Source organism: Erigeron canadensis, chromosome 6 (assembly GCF_010389155.1).
Source record: "Erigeron canadensis isolate Cc75 chromosome 6, C_canadensis_v1, whole genome shotgun sequence".
Taxonomy (NCBI): Eukaryota; Viridiplantae; Streptophyta; class Magnoliopsida; order Asterales; family Asteraceae; genus Erigeron; species Erigeron canadensis.
The window spans coordinates 35,170,613-35,191,757 of NC_057766.1; the positions used below are offsets into that span (position 1 = coordinate 35,170,613).

Sequence of the window (21,145 nt, forward strand, 5' to 3'; positions counted from 1 at the left end):
GAGGAGAAAGGGGGGGGTCGAACTCGGAAAATGAAATGTAATGGATCTACTAGAAGGCAATTGTCAAGTAAAAAAGTTGGTGTTTTAGGTTTTGGTGGTCTGGATACTCTTAATTTAGCATTGATATGTACAAATGAATATGACATGTGGTTCAAAATTCGAATTACATTAGGTTTAAAATCATCAATGTGATTCGTGGTTCTGAGTTTGTGTTCCTGTGTAAAACAAATGGTAATAATATATAGGCAGATATATGTTCCTCATTCTTTGAGACACACTCAATTGCTAGCCTCTTTAAGATATTATTAAAGAACAATTGGGAGTGAAAATAAGACAAGATTTTGGAATAATCATTGAGTTGATGGTGGCAATCTCGCAACTCGGTTTAGAAGGTTGTATGCCTTGGCACCATCTAAAGAATGTGTCATGATTGATATTTTTTATGTTATGACATAAAAATCCGAATGACATCGAGATATTTGTGATAACATTGATAAGCAATAACTTTTAGCATTGAATAATTTATTTAATCAGTATGATTTAATGAGCAACACAACAAGTGTTGTGAAATTATCAAGGTCAAAAAAGCAAATGCTAATAAAGTGAAATTGAATATTTTAATTTGTTAACTATTAATTAAGAAAATAGTATTTTAGATATATATGAGTATAAAAATATATTTACCCGCGTATTACGCGGGACAATAATCTAGTTATATATATATAATATAAAAATAAAAAAATCGGGTCCCCTAAAAAACCGGGCCTTGGCCCGTCGCCCACTTTGCTCCCCTTGTAGACCGGCCCTGTATGGTAGAGCCTTACTGACTACTTAGGTATGGATAGTGATATACGTACAAAAGTTGATTTATTTATCACAATATATAACTTTTATAACATAAGCGGATTTATGGTAAAAATATCAATTGTTGTGATACGAATATCAATTTCCCACTATGTATAAATTTACATAAGTACTCAATTAGATGTGTACATCATAAAGCGCATACAGATACTAAGATACAATCACTTATACAGATACACACACACACATGGTTTTTATTTATTTTCTCAAGGTGAAAGCCCGAAACAAACGACAATTTCTTGACCCACTCCAGCTAATTAGATAGGGATCATTGTATTGGGCCTAAGCCCTAAACAAATATCTAAAAGATAGTTGGACTACACGATGTTTCCTACTTATGTTGAGATTAATCTTTTAAGGGGTTGGGTATTATAAAACAAGTATTAAAGTAAAACAAATAAGACAAGATCTTGACTCTTAGATCAGGGATAGATTAATACACGAAGATTTACGAAGTAATTGATGCACGATGATTTTCATGATGCACAGTGATCTTCAGTGTAGAGAAACCTATTGTTTTATTTGTTTTACTTTAATACTTGTTTTATTTTACCTAAAACCTAATTTTCAAACAATTCCAAAGTATATCACACCTTTTAACCTATACCATTTTTTCTATAAAGTTATAAGTTGTATTTTGTAAGTTCCTTTGAAGCCATACGTTGATCGATGCCTCTATGAAATACATGAGCATTTTCAAATGGAAAACTATATTCCCTCCTGAAATATCTTTTTATTTATTGAATCTCTTAAAGCTACAACATGACATGTTCCTTTATTAATCCTTTCTCCTCATCACAGACAAGTCATATTTTGATGCTAAGAAGATAAAAGTAGGAGGATGTTTTAAGAGTATATAATTAATTAATTATATATCATTACTAAATGGAAAAAATATCACTTTTTCAGAATATACTGACTTAAAAGTTTTAATGCTATATTATAGGTTACCTTTTGTTTAGGGAAAAAAAAGTTCAAGCATATCAATTATAATTCCGTTTATGTTATTCTCATTTTAAAAAGGAAAATGATAAAAATAAATAAATAAATAAATGTTTTTTTTAAAAAAAATCGAATAATTCCTTACCAATTTTTATCATAACAATTGATATAATATAAAAGAAGAGATTATGAGATAAAACTAATGGATTACACTTGACAAAATTTAAGGAATATATTTTAGGATACTTCATCACTTTTTGAAATTTTTGACAAAGTTGAAATAATTTTTAAGGACTTATATTTTTAGGACACAAGATAAATACATCTAATGAACTCAAATCTTTTTTATAAATAGATAAATAGTATACTGATGATTCATATAATGATACGAGTATTAATTATTAAATTTATTTAACAAACGTATTTGTTGATTAATTTAATTTAATGTGCTCCAATAATCTTAGCTCTCGATGTCTTGCTAAAAGTTATTTTAAATATATATGTATTTCCGAGTTTAAAGGAAATGTACCATAAAATTTAGGTAGCAAACTCAATTTGAAGATAGCTATATACAATACAGAGAAGAAAAGGAACATATTATCCTTACACTTGCTTAATCTATACTACATATATAAACAAACTAGCTTCAAAAATTTAACACTCTACTTTTAAAATCTTTAATTTACCCTTTTAATCTATACTATTATCAAACACTTTATCCTTGAAATTACAAAAATACCCTTAACAAAAAAAACCTTACGCATGTCCCTTCCCTAAAAAAAACACACATGCGTTACTGAATTTAATAATCAATCAAAATAAAAAACGTACACTCTAAAACAACAGCGGCGGTTTGCACTTTCAGCCGTACTAAAAAATACTTGAGTTGAATCATACATTCATGTAATAACACGATACCGCTACTTAACCAACGTTTTTTTCCTATGCCCCGCCGCATCGTGTGAGTACAATGCTAGTGTTAGAATAATAAAGTAAAAAGACAATGTTTAACGTCTACGGCTCTAGGCATGTGTTTAATCGCTAACTGAATATCCAACAAGTGGTATGAAGTGGTGGGACATAATTGCATTACATGATTAACAATGGCAACCTTATCATCGATCTAAACATTCAATGATCAATAAAAAAGTTTAATAAATCAACAAATAAAAAACAAATTGACGGAAAATGCAAATAAACATAAGCGAACATATTGTAATGCAAAGGACAGGAAACATGAACTTTCACTATGCTGATTGAAGTAATTTTCCTACACCCTCTTTGGCACTCCATCGATAACGCTTCCTTTCCATAAGTTTCTAACATGGTATTTTTTTTATTTTTTTTTTCCTGTCGAATTTTATCAAAGTGTAAGACCTTATTAAGGACCTAACATCTCATTGTCAATAGGGAATTACTTCAATAACATATAATAAAATTATCAAAAGTAACTTTTGTATTAGAATACTCGATGACTTTTTAACTCAAGAAATGGTCTTATGAACATTTGGTTCCTACAAAATCAAACATATAATATAAAATCCAAAGTATTGTTGACACTAAAAGGTTCAAACAAATACAAAGTGTTGATGATAAATAAGTAGATTAAGACGGAAATAAGGAAAGTGATGATAAAGTCGCCACGTTAGTTTTATGACATCAATCAATATACTTTCATATCTTTACTCCTTTATAACATTTTAGGTTTCTGCTTATGATATGTATTTTTTTTTCCTTAAAAAATCTCTTTCACCATATTTATGATTTATAAAATGCCCTTATAACACGTGGATATTATGCTCGTATTAGAAAAAAAAAAAAAAAAAGATAGATTAGAAAATTAAGAAAAAAAACGAAGTTTTAAACGTAACCAACAACAGGAGGGAACTTATTCAGTGGGTCTCTTTGTGTTGTTGAATTTTATGGGTAACTTATTCTCCTTAACTATGTCGTTTTCGGTACACCTTTGATTGACCATTAAGTCAAAAAAGACAAGCCAACTCCCACGTACACATGTATGGCGCAAATAGAGAATCCCTAATCAGACAGGCAAAACAAGTTATTTACAAGTATAGAGAGATTTACAAGTGTGTAATACTGCAATGTAATGGGAGCTATAATATAATATACTTTACACATATAACAAACTTGTGCATATTTCAAAATTTCAAAGTATATAACATGATAATATAATGCTCAAAAGAGAACCAAATGATGTTCCATACAGCTTAGAGTTAAAGTTAGGTTAAGATGAACGGGAGATCGAATGATCGATCAACTAAGCAAGACTGTCACGACAACATAATGAATTAATGATTGCAAGTACAAACAAAATATTAACATTATTGTTTTTGGTTTTGAACTACAAACTCAAATAGACGGGCTTGAACTCATAACTACCTAATCGATAGTACACGTTAGATACATTTTTTAAGTCGTTAAGCCAATTTTTTGCTGATTAACCAAATTTAGTTGTTTTACTTTAATAAATCATCGATCAATAACATATCATCAACATAAAAATAACATATCATCAACATATAAATATAACAAACACAACGTATTATCTTTCCGAATCTTTCTAAAGGATCATTAAATATTGGATGGAAAAAAAAAAATACTAAGTGAGGATGTTGATTAGAGTTGCATAAAGGTGGATTATTTCAAACTTCAATCATAAACCTTGTACTTGAAGTATGAGCAATCAAAATGAATAAAATATGAAATGATTCTCCATAATAATCATTGATATAATGGAATATATGACTTTAGATAAGGGGTTAAGTGGAATATGGAAAAAAAAATATGTGTATTAATATGATAAATTTGTAAATTGCTTCAATGATCAATTACCTTTGCATTTTTATGTTCATGATCATACTTTCCAGTAGATAGAGTAACCATTACTTATTAGTCCAACACTTTTTGTCTTTGACTTTTAACTTGTTCGGATAACAAGCTATTGGTTTAATTAATTAATGAAAGAACAAACATATCTATCAACTTGATGGTGTATTAACATTGCAGATGGTTAAAGCCTTGTTCTCATTTTTGTTGGCCAACTTGACCAATTGATAATTTCTTTACATCTTCACCAAAATGTCATATGGACTATGGGTTATAAAATTCAATGATATACTATCCGGACTAGTCCACAATCCTCTAATATAGTTGAAGTTGTCATAACTCCCAATAGAAGGTGGTGGTATGATTTTTTAATATATATTTGGTAACTCATTAGCCTAGCGGAGGCTTGCTTAGCTTACAAAGCTAGCTTACTAACACGAATCATTTTACATTGGTTGCAGGCCAAGCCATTAATTTCAGGTATTACCCGGCAATTTGAAAACACTCGGAACAAAGAGATATCCTAGTTTTATTTATGAGGGACCAGTTTTTTACAGTTACATATATGTAAAATATATATATGGATATTTTTAGGACATATGAATTTGGTTAATATATAGAAAAATGTTGTTTGTATGAATGGTTTGTTCATTTGCATCTTAAATTTTCTTTGGAAATTTATCCCCGATATAAGAAAAAGAAAACAATGATATTATCATGGTAGAATGTATAATGTGCTGATTTACTTTTTATGCTGGTTATTCATATAGTTCCGTTTGATAAACGAAATTAAATATTTGTTTTTAGGCCGCGTGGATTATACCAATTGGTGTATCATACCTTTATGAAAAGGTTACTTTTTATTTAATCAGAAAAATGTAGATCTTAACAAATATTATAGTGATGGAATCCGAATCTTACACTTAGACAAACAAATCATGTTATAGCTTTTGGTGTTTTTAGAGACCAAATAATATTCCTGACTATTTTCAGATACCCTTTTCAGTGTCCATTTTTTTGATTATTTTTTAAAAATTTCATCCATTTCTTTATGCCGTTTCTATATCATATATTTCTTTCAAATTTAAACCTTTAAACCAACCTATATTACTGCTAAAACTCCATTATTCATCTGCATTTGACCACACATAAGAGCCCCACAATACATATTGACATAATCCCACTTGAAACACACATATTAGTCAATTCATGGCTTCATGCTTATCACATAATCTAGAAATATAAACACCATTAACTCCGAAAAGAAAAAAACCTCATCTGTTTATCTGTTTATTTGTTCTGTTTAATCATCTCATTTTTGCCATCAACTGATCTTAATTTGTGAAATGAAAGTTTTTTTTTTTTTTTTTTTTTTTGACAAGCTTTTCAATTTGGTTTCTTGATTTCTACTTTTGTTTTCTTCAACAAGAAATGAAAACCCCATGTGAACCAATTCTCATGACAACTATCTAACACCAATAATCATACAATTCCCCTGTTTCCTTTTTAACAAAAATGGAAGTATTTGGATCAACAAGAAACAGAAAGCAATTCTATGTAAGAATGAAACTTTTAAGAAACAAACATGGAAAAACAGAACACCCCTGTTTTTTCAAATACTTCAAATGGCTTCTTTGGTTTTCCCTCTCCTTTTACTTCTTTGCTAAACACCGTCCAGAATCGACGTCTTTTAGACCCATAATCTCTCAAAGGAAATCAGTTCTTACACAACCGAATTCCTTGAAAAACTTGAAAATATACATATACGAATTACCATCGAAATACAACAAAGATTGGCTGTCAAATGAGCGTTGCAGCACCCATTTATTTGCATCAGAAGTGGCAATACACAAAGCTTTGATGAATAGCGATGTACGGACGTTTGATCCATCGGTTGCTGATTTGTTTTTCGTCCCGGTTTATGTTTCTTGCAACTTCAGTACCGTTAATGGGTTCCCGGCTATTGGGCATGCACGTGGGCTTTTAGCCTCTGCTGTTGGGCTCATTTCATCACAGCTTCCGTTCTGGAACCGGACCAATGGTTCGGATCATGTTTTCGTAGCTTCTCATGATCACGGAGCTTGTTTCCACACCATGGTACCAAAAATAACGTGTCGATTTTTATTAATCTTGATTTACTACTTACTAGAGATTTCATTATGTACAAAGCCTTGAAATTATACTTTAACATGTAACGATAGATATGATATACTCATATACGTATATTTTAGATTAAAAATGGAAACAACCTCTCAAACTAACTTAGTTAGAGGTAAGGTCTACCTAATTACATCTTAATCTCCACCAAACACCGCCAAAGGTATTGGGGCTCAAAACCGGGAAGGTGACATATACGCATATATATTTTCTTTAGAAAATTGGGGCACATCTAACACGTCGTGATTTAATAAGTGATGCAATTGTACATTAGTTGAATAACGTTGTGCATTTTAGTCTTTTTAACTGAATATTTGATCATGACTACAAATACTCGTATGATTTATGGATAACTTTGTTTTACTAATAATGTTGTAGGAAAATACAGCTGTGGCTGATGGTATTCCGAAGTTTATGAAAAATTCTATTGTGTTACAAACATTTGGTGTCAAGTATCATCATCCGTGTCAAGATGTTAGGAATATCGTCATCCCGCCATACGTCTCGCCGGGAAAATTTAAGTCGGTGGTGTCAATGTTGCCAATCACGCGAGACATATTTGTGTTTTTCCGAGGGAAGATGGAAGTGCACCCGAAAAATGTCAGCGGTCAATATTATAGCAAGTAATAATAATGTGATTAATTTTTCATTATCGTTTTAGAATAACTAAATTATCCTTAATGAACTTTATTATTACAGGCGTGTGAGAACAGATATATTGCGGAAATATGGGAACGATAGGCGGTTTTATTTAAAGAGGACCCGGTTTGATGGATATTTGTCGGAAATTGTACGATCGGTGTTTTGCTTGTGCCCGCTTGGGTGGGCCCCGTGGAGTCCCCGGCTTGTAGAATCTGTGGTATTGGGTTGTGTCCCGGTGATTATTGCCGATGGCATAAGGTTGCCATTTGAGTCCACGGTTCCATGGTCAAACATATCCCTCACGGTGGCGGAGAGGGACATTGGGAAGTTGGGTCGGATACTTGATTACGTGGCAGCCACGAATTTGTCATCCATCCAGAAAAACTTATGGGACCCGAAGGTGAAAAGGGCTTTATCATATCACGATAGCGTGAAATATGGTGATGCCACGTGGCAGATTCTGAAGGCTCTGTCAGCGACACTTGGATTTACACGTGGGCATAATTTTGTATAAAAGCCATTACTTGGCTACTTGCTTTTCATTCATTGGTTGAGGCGTACAACAAATGGGGCGTATTTGGCGTTGGCGGGCCCTCACTTGACGCCAAGCTGGCATTTACGTAACGTTGAGTGGCGATCCACGATTAATGAATTTCGTTCATACCAAACGCAAAGAGGTGGGATTATATTGTGTTTGGAGTATAGACGTGATGTGTCCATGGATACAAGTTTTGATCCGATACAACAAATTGTGAAAGAAAGTGATATTTGTAACTAGTTCAATTCATTTTACTATAGATATCAAACTTATTTGTTTTGTAATCAATTTACTTAACATGAGAAATTTTTTTAAGATCTTCTACATATAATCAAAGGGACAAAATTTAAACTTAATTTCTTTTACTACTAACCAAAAAACGAAGTACAATGAAATGTTCAAATTTTTGGTCATGGACATGCTCAAACACCTACAAGTTAAGAACGATAAACACATATAACTATAGTATATGTCCATACCAATTAATACAAAGACCAACACTATGTCAAATATACTTAAAATATTCATATAGACTACAAACACTTGTACAACTAAAAGAATACTACACAAATACACAGGTTTGATCTCATGCTTTTAACCTATCAAAAACTTTAACAAAAACAGCTACAAAAACTACCTGTCATGATTAAGTGCAATAAGTTAATACATATTTACAAAAATTCCTTGGCAACGGACAACAACGAGCCTTCATACTTTAAATTTTTTCTTTTCACGGACCTTTTTTGAACTTTCAAGGATATTTGTGGTGTTTGAAAAATTGGTTTTCTCACTAAAAATTATCCATGTTTTCCATTCAACAATAATCATATTATATTGTAACATATAAGCACAACCAAATTCCACATCTAGATAACCAGTTTATTCATTATTATTATCATATATCATATATATATATATATATATAAATTATATGATTAAACATTTAAACTCATGTAAGTATGTAACTTGTATGAAAGAATTTATAGACTAGTGATAGAAAGAATGAATATATTCAGTCAAGAATTACTATAGTTAAATAAACCCCAAAAATTCACGGGCAGTGAATTAATCAAAATTCCTAATAAATAGAAACCCCAAAATAGAAATGACCTTGATAACAGTTAGGTTAGATCACAATATCAGAAGGACCGAACACTGTGACATATAATTTAATAAAATAACCATTATTCATGTCTTGAAGATGGAGGGCATAATTTGTGGATGGGTCATGGGTGAATCGGGGATTTGAGACAGGGGTTTGTTTCTATTTGTGTGCGAGAGTGTAAGACGGTTGTGAGGTATAAAAGAATAAAAGGGAAGATTGATTTGTACTCTTTTTATTATAAAAAATTAACATTAAACCCTTAAATTTTCTTTTTTTCTTTTCCAAAAGTTGAGGTGGGCATCTGCCCCTCCTGCCCCCTACTAATACCGACTCTGCATATAATTATATGACTCTAGTCTAGGTATATAATATAATTATAAACTTTATCACAAAATGTAAGGATAAATTTTAATACGAAAAGTATGACTTTTTATGTACTTTAACTATAGTCTTATAAGTTGTATTTAGCTTATTTTTTATTATTATTATAACTTGTTATCTATGATTATAGCATATCATAGTTAAATGAGGTTTCTTAATGACAATCATTAAGACTACAAATGTAACAACATATAAGCAAATATAATTAGCTTAACTCGCAGTATCCCTGAATGTTTACATAATTACATGTAAGTTTAGTTAATAATTAGTTTTGTCTCAAATTGAATTTCAATATAGAATGTATAAGAGTATATCCATACACACAAAAAAATTATATATTGTGGGCTATTTATTTTTATTTAATAATTTGTGTTCTCCTCACAAATTCCATATATATGTATAAATTGCGTGCGTGGGTTTGTGCGTCCACTCGCAACCATCCATTTTTCAATTCTTTTTCCTTTTTTTTTCACTATATTTCATTTACAAGTTTTTAAGCGATAAGTACAACGTCTAAAGCATATATTTATAATTTTTTAAGCAGCATGTACTACTTCTAAAGCATATACACGCATGACACATACACATGAACCACCAAAGCTCCGACAACCACTGAGAACAACCACCTTCGAAAACAATTACCGTGAAATGATGACAGTTTTCTAACCACCAGACAAAACTAAGCAAACAAGGTACTGGATGTCGTCGCACCGGCACCACCAACTAACAAATTAACAAAGACATATGTATCTACCTAACCCAATGTAGCACGATAAAGAATGGGAGAGATTCTTCTTTTCTTGAAAAGTTTCTATCTTGATTGTTTTTTTTTTCTTTTTCTTTATCTTTCTTTTGTTTTCTTTTTAGTTTTTTTTTTAATTATTTATTTCTTTTACTTTTATTTTTATTTCTATATAAAAGTCAAACTTAAGTTACACCATATATAAGTTTACTAGTGTATTCTTCTTTTTTTTTCCACTATTATTGTGTAATCAGTTCGACAGGTCCGACCATTAAAATATTGTGAGATTGATTCAGTGTTCGATCTGGTTTTCAAAACATTGGGAGATAGACATCAATTTTCATAAAACTAATTAAAAACATCAATTAAAAGTTAAAAAGAGAAGCACTTAAATGATCAAATCCTGAAAACCCCGGTAATCATAAACCAACTAAAAGCAATAATTTAAGAAGAATATAACGTAACAACAATTATTAAGCAAACCATGAGATTAGCACACACACAACATATAACTTAGGCTTCTTCATTAATGGCAACAGGCGGGCGTCCTCCTTCTTGTCACGTTCTCCGCTCCTCTTGACGGTAGGGGCTTTGCCTTTATGATCCGTCCGAGCTTAATTATGTGGAGGAAACGGTACGAGAGATGGAGTATTGAATAGCACATGCTTATTAATGGAAACATGCAAACCATGATCCCACTACAAAACTAAAAGCCCACAACCGTAGAACTAAACCAAACTAAAATAACTACATTATTTGAACATCAGGAACACAAAGTACATGGAATCGGATTGCTTGGAAGCTTCCGGCTTCCCCTCTGTCCCTTCTTCGATTCTTCTAGCTTGGATATTGGAAACTTCTTTCCCCTATAACCTCTCTTTGTGCTCCCCGACTTGTAGTTTGACTGCATTCCCTTTTTGAACGACGTATTGCGCTCAGCCTTCAAGTCCTGCTCCCAGCTCTTTTGTTTAGTGGCCTCTACATATGACCTTCTTGTCACGTTATTCGCTCCTCTTGACGGTAGCGGCTTTGCCTTTATGATCCGTCATAGCGTAATTAGCTGGAGGAAAACGGTAAGTCCGAATGGAGTGATGAACACTCCATTATCTATTGCTAATTTAGGTGATCCATTGTAACTTATTGCTAATTTAGGTGATCCATTGTCCTTTATTTTGTTCCAATTTGTGTGAAATGTTATTACTTCATGTGTGACCTCGATCGTTATCTATGCCTTCCATGTTTTTTTTTAACTTGAACAACATTCCATATATATAGTTGCTCGAATGGAAACCTAGCTAAATAACCACCCAAATGCATATACCATGAATGTGACTCGAACAAGAGAGCCTTGAATAGTAACCCACATTAACACTTTCCAATGGGCATACTAAAACAAAATCTATAAGACATATATTTTGAAACTACACGTATATTGGATGGACCTGAAATAAGTTAACATGAGTATTTAAAAAAATAAATAAATAAATAAATTTATCTATTGGATTGACCCAAAGGATGTCTAGGAAATTAAGTTATCTATTGTGGGTTTTTTATTTTTATTTAATAATTTGTGTTCTCCTTACAAAATATATACAGTACCATTTGGTCTTGAATTCAACATGGAAAAATCTTAATCGTAATAAGTTTATGTTTACATGTGTCTTGCAGTTTCAAACTCATACCCTTATGCATTAGCTTCGAATTTGTCGACGGATAAAGTTAGAAACCCGGCAACCCAAACTTGCTCACCTATCCTTAATATAATCGACATACATGTATCACCCTATCTTTGTACCTGATTCTTGTAAGGATTATATATGTGAATTATTTGCAATTAGTAAAAGTGCTATTGGTCGGTTCAAGCATGTGCAATCAATCAACAAGAGTAGAATTTATTTGTGGGAAATGAACCAATTAACCTAATAATCCTTTTAATTATGAGATGATGACATGTGAAAAACTTAGAGACAAGATTAGGAAAGAGAATTAGTGGATGCCACATGTTATTTTCTTAATGTATTAAGAGGATTATTAGGCTATTTAATTAGAAGGATTTATCATTTTTCTTTATTTACAAGAGAATATATTTATAGGAGAACAAGTCACGGGTTGCTGGAAATTTGGTAATAAGCTTGTGAAGAATTACGGGTAAAACGCACATATATCTACCCGATATTTATTCTAGACATGTAACATTTAAAAAGGTATGTTCTTTTTCTTTTGTTTTTGACAAAAAAATAAAAAAATACCAGTACTCTGTTATTTGTTAGGGGGAGGGAGTGGTCACCCATCATCTCCTAACATTAACCAATCAAATTCTTACACCTCAATTTTCCCCAATCTTCCCCCATTTTCCCGAAATCACTGGCGTCACTTTCTCCATGTTCCCTCCATCTCCACCTCATCATTTATTTTTAATACTATATATTTTTAAAAACTATATATACTAAACATATATATAAATACAATTAATAATATAAAAAAAGATAAATGTAAACTATATATAGTCCAAGGACTAAATTGTAATTAATGATAAATAGTTCAGGGACTGAATTGCAATTTCTAATAATTAAAATATTTATAAAAAAAAAAATCCAGATCGTCTTCTTCATATGTATACATACATATTATACATATATTATGAGTTCAGATTTAATTATGAAAAAAAACCAATTATCTTTTCCCTCTCTCTTCCCTTCTTTCTCTCTCTTCTCTTCCCCCTTCGCGGTTCTTCCCCCAATTTCTTCTTCTCTCTCCTGCGGTGAACCGCCGGCGGCGGTGTGCCCCCGCGGCCCCGCGACCACTCCCTCCCCTCTTAGGTTTTACGGTCTTAATATAGACGGGGCGGGATGAAGCGTTCAACGAAAAATATCTGAAACTTGTCACCTATTACCAATTGTAAACTCATATGAACTTTTTTTTTTAACAAATAGAAATGGCCGATCTCACTTTTATTAAATAAACCTTTTGAGTTTTGACATTATAAGGTGAATCTGATGATTTGTTGTAACGTTCAATGACCTAATGTATATAGATATAATGAAATAGATAAGTAGAATAAAGAACATATACTTAACTGAAAAGTTGTGAAGAACCGCCAATGATGATGACTCAACTCGACTATGCAATCACCATCAAATGTATCAAAAACAATGTTTTTTTTTTGTTTGGAGAGGATAAATATGGTATTTAACTCGACTATGCAATCACCATCAAATGTATCAAAAACAATGTTTTTTTTTTTTGTTGGAAAGGATAAATATGGTATTTAACTTGTTAGCAAACTCATCAAAAGACATGTCTCATAGCCATTTGATTAGTTTTATATGAAATTTTACTTAATAATCTGGCATCCTGATATTTTCGTAAAATTTTTTTAGGTAAATGTTTTAGACATTAAAAACGGTTATGAATATATATTACGTGTATATCTAAGTCAATGTTGTGCCCTTCTCGAATTACATTAAATGGAAAAGAGAAAACTTATCCTAACTCGTAAACATTAACCGAAGAACCCTTTAGATTTTTGCCTTCCGAACTTCGATATTTCAGTAATAAAATGTGGATCGCCAATTTATGACTTATAAGTGGACTTACGTTGGGCTTGTTGGGCCACAACATTGATTCACAATTTCGCACCTTCACAATGCTTAATTGTTTAGACGAAACATTCGTTTCTCACTTTGATTATTTCACATAATCACATCATCTTTTACTTACTAACTAGTTAATCAACCCGGGTTTAACCCGGACATGTTAATTAAAATTTTAAAATATAAAATAAATTAAAATTTTTTTATGTAATATCTGTTTTTAAAACATTATAACTTGATATAAATCTAATAATTCAATTAAAACAATAATTATATAGTTAATAAATCAACTAAATAAAAAAATACATTTTATTTGTAATAATATTATATAAGAGAGATTTTTTATTCTTTAAATAAATGATTGATATTTTAATTAAATATGTAAAAAACTATTTCTATTTTATTTATATATATGACATCATAATTAAATAAAAAGAATTTTTAAGTGAAATATGAATTTGCCACATACAAAATCTTTTTAATAATACCTATAAAAAATAATTTTGTTTTATTATATACAGAGATAATAATAATTATTATTATACTCAATAATCATGGTATTTATAATTTTGATATATTTAGTTTATGGTTTTACCACGTATACATTCAAACTAAGAAAACTTTTTCATTTTATGATAGTTTTGCTAATATGTACCCTTAGATAACACATTTGTGACAACTAAATGAGCTAACAAAAGTTTCCATCTAAAATAAACAATGCATTTACTACATAATCCTGTAGTACATTAGCATGGGAGGCCCGGAGGGGGCAAACCAGATCTCCGACTAGGGCACATGATTGAAGGAGACACAAAATTGTTAAAAATTTTCTATATATATTGCATAGGAATAAGTATAATGTGTTATATAGATAGATATATTTGATTCCAATAAGGATGACTAATAAATATTATGATTTTCTTACTGTTATAAAGTCTCATTTGTCAAAAAATTGCATATATGTTTAAAATCCCTAAGAGCTAGGGGCATATTTTTTTTCGACTCGGCCTGGGTACTTGGATTCTTAAGGCCGCCACTGTACATTAGCCAGAACAATCTCTTTAAGATACCATAGGTCTGTTGTCAGCTATTCGTGTTATAACATACGGGTATTTTTATCATTGTATATTATATTTCATTCGATTCATCCAACTTTTCCACAACTACTACACAATTTACATTAAGGAAATGAATAATCTTTTTAAAAAACTAATCTAAAAATCTTTCTAATTATAAGATCATGTCACATGGAGAAATGAAAAAGAGGAAATGAAGAAATCTAGATAATGAGTGGATTACATTTTCATAATACTAGTATTTAAAGAATTTTTAGGAGGATTTATCATTTTCCTTTACATTAATTGTCCATTCCATTCATCCCACATTCCATACAAATAAAATATATCAATCAACTAATAAAATAACTAAACTACTCATTTTACATAAATCACATTTACATAAATACTACACATTATTTGCTGTCCGTCATCACCAGTAATCGTTGCGTCAGCCAGCCACCGCCACTTTCATTATTACTGTCGCATCGAGTGTCCATTAGTTTATTATTGAAACAAATTCTGCGGCATAATTCTTAGAAAACAAGGTTAGCACTTAGCATCTTACCATTGTTGAAGCACATTTTTCCATTCTTAATTTGTCACAGGGTTTGTTAAAATTGGTAATCAACTAATTTCAGAAAAATTAAACATGTGAGATATATCTACATGACTACATGGGCCTTTAAACTAGTTCTAGTTTTATATGTTGCGTATACGTCTCTTCATACTCTAATGTCTTATCACGCATCGACCCATATTGAATCACGTCCAACAACTACAATACCACATCCATCCTTGGCTTAATTTGTGTTACTTTTCTTTATCAACACGAGACAAAGTATCAATGTGTTTCAACGGTAAGATAGTGAATGTGATAGGCTATAGAGTGTGATAAGTTATAGTAGGTGATATGTTATAAAGTGTAATAGCCAAATGTTTTAGCCGTACGGGTTCCGCTTCCGAATTTAAAAATTCATCGAAAGTATATCGAATGACATCTCTAATGAAATAACATGAAATTTTAAGAACACCCATATAATTTTTATAATTTATCGATGTACAGTTTTTGAGATAAAGAATTTTGAATGAGCTAGAAAATAAAATGATTTATCAATGAGAGAAAAAAATGAGTGGTTAAGATTTGAGAAGAGAAAAAAAAAGAGTGGTTGAGATGCATATAGATGTATTGTACATTATGCATTAGTAGGTGTACATTGTTGAAAAGTTGAAAAAATTTTGAAGGAACAAATGATTTATAATATAGTAGAGATAGAGATAAAGTACACATTATTTACGTTATTTATACGGGAAGTGAACACATAACTGAAGAAGTTTTTCTATAAATGAGTTTTTTTTAATTTAGATGATATTGGTTATTGTTGCATATTAAAGAAATATTATTTCCTTTATTAATCACAATTCACAACCAAACATCTTATAGATACTTTATAAATGTTAATCTGAGGGTTGTCGGGTGACCTATTAAATATTTTAAGTCAAAAATCTTGACCTTGACCCGACATGGGTCAATCTGAGTCAACTTGAAATTACTCTTAATATCTATACTATATTAATAAACAAACTACTCTTCCCCTTTTTTAACTCTCTACCTCTAAAATACCTAAAATACCCTTAATTTTCAACACATTCTCAACTCACACACTAAATCTACCTAATATATCCCTAAAATATTTTTCACCTATATTTATCCAAACTATCTTTCTTCTTTATTCATTAACTTAAATACTTTTACCTAATATCTCTATAATACTCTTAATAAAGTTATTTGCAAAAGATACATCTCCTAAACATAAAATTACTACACTACAATTTACATCAATCAATTTTAGATTAATAATCACATTGTTACCATCACCCCTACCAGCACCACCCGTTGCCGCCACCGCCACCGTCGCCACATTACGCGGGTACCCATCTCGTATAATTACAACCGCTTATCTTTCAAATACTCATAATTTATAACTACAACCGTTTCATTAAACTATCAAACTACTTACCATAGTATAATTCACATTATACAATTAATGACTCGACACAAAATAAAATGAGTCGCAGGGCAAAACGAGTCACGACTATCACCATTCGTTGCTTGCATCTAAATATTGTCTATGTAAGTTCTTGTTAGATAAAAAAATTATCAAACCATATCGTGTCATAAGAGTATTAATTAACTGGATTTTATTTGATTGTACGTTATAGAGTTTGAAAATTTGAAGCAACAACAAGAATTCTAGTTATCAGTCATGTTTCAAGTAATAGTCCAATATACAGACTTCGTTCCTCCACAATCCACATCGTTTAGAAATGATTGAAATTTGAAAGGAATATTATTTATTCACTGTATATACCTTTAGATAACATCCTCTTCAACGGTATGCTTATAAAACAATTTTTATTTTAAAAAAACAAAGATATTCGTATTTCTTTGTAATCTTCTATAATTATGAAGTAGGAACTGAGAAGGTAATTTAAAACTTTAATAGATATATGCGATTAGATATAGGTTTCGTTAAATAGGTTTCGTTATCCTCATGTATGCCTACCATGTGAGGACATAAATATGTTTTCCCTATGATGACTTCGTGATGTGAATAGCGAAATCCAGTTAAAAGTCATGTGTTTTTGGATTGATGATGAAGCCCAATTGAAACAAATGACCATTGGGTAAATTTAAAGTTATCTATAAATTTTACTTTTAAAAATAAATTTTACTTTTAAAAATATTAAAAAACATATAATATTTTCACTTAACACCATTTAAAAATATTTTCATATATATTACTCTTTTACCATTAATGATTAAATCACACTATTAATCTTTTATTTTTTAAAATATCTCTATTAACTCTTCTACATCAATTACTTTTACATCAATTATCTACACTACTTGACGCCTCATCTATCACCAACAATCGGGCCCCACTACCACATTGTCGTCGTCACGACCACCGCCGCATTGAGCAGGTAACGTGCTAGTAGATGATAAATGAAATCCATACAAACCACATTGACCATTCGCATAATTACCTTTATTTTTAAAAAAATACTATCATTATTAAAATCTTTTATAACCGTAAGAAGAATATTACAGGGATACATGACCGAAAATTATTACCTTTTTGTTGTGTAACAACGACCTAATAGCATAAGATATAGATTAACAACAAACTATTATGGAACAATAACATACAATCTATGTTGTTAATGGTCGAATAACAGTTGTAACGATTGACCACTGGTATTTAATATATCGGTTATAGCGGTGGTATAACGGTTAGCATAATATTATGCTATATATAGGGTAGGTCGGTAGGGTTAACGTGAGAACAACAAATATGGAGAGAAACGTGAGAACCACTAATTTTTCTCACTCTTTCTCTTTTTTTGGGTGGTTTTTTAATTTTTAATTTTTGAACTTTTTTTTTTAATTATTTTCTTTTAGCAAAAACCCATTAAAAAAAAACTTTTTGAAAAACTCATGTGGTTTAAGTGTTGAAAACGTATGGATACGATATGGGCGTTGCCCTCATCCATTCTAAATAGGTTGTCACCGGACGCATATGAGAATTGTATGAATTTGATGAGCGACGAGAGATGGTGACGGTTTGATACGGTACGGGCGTATCCCTTAACTCTAAGGGCAAAGCCCTTAAAGATGGTTTTTTAGATATATATATATATATATATATATATATATATATATATATATATATATATATATATATAGGGAAAAGAGAATATAAGGTTGTCCGACACCTAAGTTTAGGTGTGGAACCTCTCACATACTAATATTTTATTATATATTGTTTAATGAACAAATGCATGGCCCCCATGATTTTTATGGTTTAAAAAATAAATATGTGAGTGTCCGGTATCTAAGCTCAGGTACTTAACAACCTTATATTCTCATTCCCTTATATATATATATATATATAGAGGAAAGTTATTTTTAGTACAAGGGTTTGAAAAAGTACAAAAAGTACAAGGTATTTCCTTCTTCTTCTTCCTTCTTTCTTCCATCTCCGAACACCGCCACCACCACCATGATCATCTCCGACCACCACCATGATCCTCCGGCGACGGTGACCATCTCCGGCGAGAGTTACACATGTGTAAGTACAACTTTTTTTTAGCATTTTAGGGTTTAAAATTTCTAGGTTTTTTTCTTCGTAAGACAACCACTACCAGCCACCATCATCTCTGACCACCCCAACCACGGCGCCTGCGCTGGCATCAAGGGCTTCGCCCGTACCGTAGCAAACCGTCACCATCTCTTGGATCGCCGACCATCAAATCCATACGATTCCCATATGCGTCCCTTGACGGTCAGCTTAGAACGGATGAGGGCCTCTGGCCCGTACCGTCTCTACCCGAAAACGAACCTGATTCTCGCCGGAAAGTTAACTTACACATGTGTAAGTTGTAGTTACACATGTGTAACCTCGCCGGAGATGGTCGCCTGCGCCGGAGGATCATGGTGGTGGTCGGAGATGATGATGGTGGCGGTGGTGGTGGTCGAAAATGGAAGGAACAAACATGTGTAAGTTAACTTACACATGTACTTTTTGTACTTTTTTAAATGCTTGTACTATAAATAACTTACCCCTATATATATATTTAAAAATTCCAAAATAATTAATACTTTATATTAATATTAAACTTAAAAGTCAAGCTTAAAATTATATGAAACACGATAGATGAAATTCAAATCATTAGTTTTCAAAATCTTCATCCGAATCCACATCAACTAAGTTATCCATTTGTTTCCCAAGATATTCCACTTCAACCCTATGGCGCTCTCTTTTGCTCCTAAGACTTGGTCCAGTAGCTTCATTTTATCTTGTGTACTTGTAAAGTTTGAAGAACACTTGAGCTGCTGTAGATTGATCGATTGATTATAAATTAGGGTTGGTACTTGTTTTTCTTTTTTTATCTTGTGTTAAAATATTAGATGGATCTAGGCTTTTATTTAGTTAGTGTTATAGACCATTAAAAAAAAAGTTATTTATTAGTTTTGGGCCCAAAAAATGGGGAAAAGAAAAAAACCTGTAATAACACCGTTACAACCTAAAATTTAAAAGCTAAATATCGGTAAAATAACGATAAATACCAGCGTTAAAAACGGGACCGTTATTTTGGGGAAGGACCGAGAACTGTTATACCACCGTTATTAACAGCATAGCATACAATAGATTATTATAAGCAAATAAGAAAATAAAGATTAAGTGAAGTCTTTCATACATATCTTTAACACTATACATGACCATTATTTATAAGTTTCTAATAACATTATAAACATAAATGTAGTGAAAGTTTAGAAAGATGGATAGTCACAATAAATAAGAAAACATTTATAACACTTTTATGATTTATCTATACCATCTTGTAAAAAAAGCCCTTTTGTTAAAAGTTATATGGAAAAAATGTCAAAAATAACCTTAATAATTATATTAACCTATCAGTCTTTTATCTTTTAAAATATTTTCACTAATCATTTACATCAATTACATTTACATCAAATATTTACACCATTCGACGCCGTCTCTACCACAAATAGTCGTCCCTTACCACCATACCGTCGTCGCCACATTGCGCGGATATCGTGCTAGTTAATTATAACCAATATTAGTATAAACATGTTAAATGCACTTCCCATTATAAGATTGACTCTAATACTTTAGATTTTACTCCGTAGAGGATTGACTGTCATCTTTAGAAGGTAGTTTGAAAATCATTTCGTGTCTTGTCGTTATGAAAATATACCCAAATATATCCTAAAGTTATAAATGATCCTTTAGATTTGGGATAGAAATTATTCGTACTAGACTTATTTATTTCTAAGACATTCTTTTTTCACTAAAATCGTCTAGAAAAATCTTACATTAAGATAAAAGTAATAAATGAATTCTGTACTTTTTAGTTAAGAAGTCATTTTTATCCTTACATTAGCTATTTTTTTCTTACAGGTCTTAAATTTTTTCCCGATCGTTACTTACATTAGTAAATGAATTTAAAGACGTACACTTTAATGCAAAGAAAACGCAAGTCAATAAAAAGTCAACCAACTCCAAAAGGATTAATCATTTAATAATTCACTGATAAATTGTATTTTTTAGAACATCCGGTCGGTATATGACTTATATCCGGTAAAATTTATTCTTGAGTGAAGGTAAAGTTATCTACATTATTCTTCATTTGTGTTAGGAATTTGGTATTGCTATTGTTCTATTTGTTGTACCACATGTATTGTAAAAA

General features: G+C 31.2%; 1 protein-coding gene across 1 annotated transcript; it reads left to right on the forward strand.

Annotated features, from left to right (window-relative positions):
- Positions 1-6,105: 6,105 nt before the first annotated feature.
- Positions 6,106-8,318, forward strand: LOC122605704 (probable glucuronoxylan glucuronosyltransferase IRX7). Its single transcript, XM_043778663.1, has 3 exons — positions 6,106-6,750; positions 7,189-7,433; positions 7,510-8,318. The coding sequence occupies exons 1-3, from the start codon at positions 6,169-6,171 to the stop codon at positions 7,964-7,966; spliced, it is 1,284 nt and encodes a 427-aa protein (XP_043634598.1). The 5' UTR covers positions 6,106-6,168; the 3' UTR covers positions 7,967-8,318.
- The last annotated feature ends 12,827 nt before the right edge of the window (positions 8,319-21,145 follow it).

Coding starts and splice junctions, on each gene's coding strand:
- LOC122605704 (XM_043778663.1), top strand. CDS start 6,169: ATGGAAGTATTTGGATCAACAAGAAACAGAAAGCAATTCTATGTAAGA. Junction 6,751..7,188: donor GAGCTTGTTTCCACACCATG/GTACCAAAAATA, acceptor ATAATGTTGTAG/GAAAATACAGCTGTGGCTGA. Junction 7,434..7,509: donor AGCGGTCAATATTATAGCAA/GTAATAATAATG, acceptor TTATTATTACAG/GCGTGTGAGAACAGATATAT.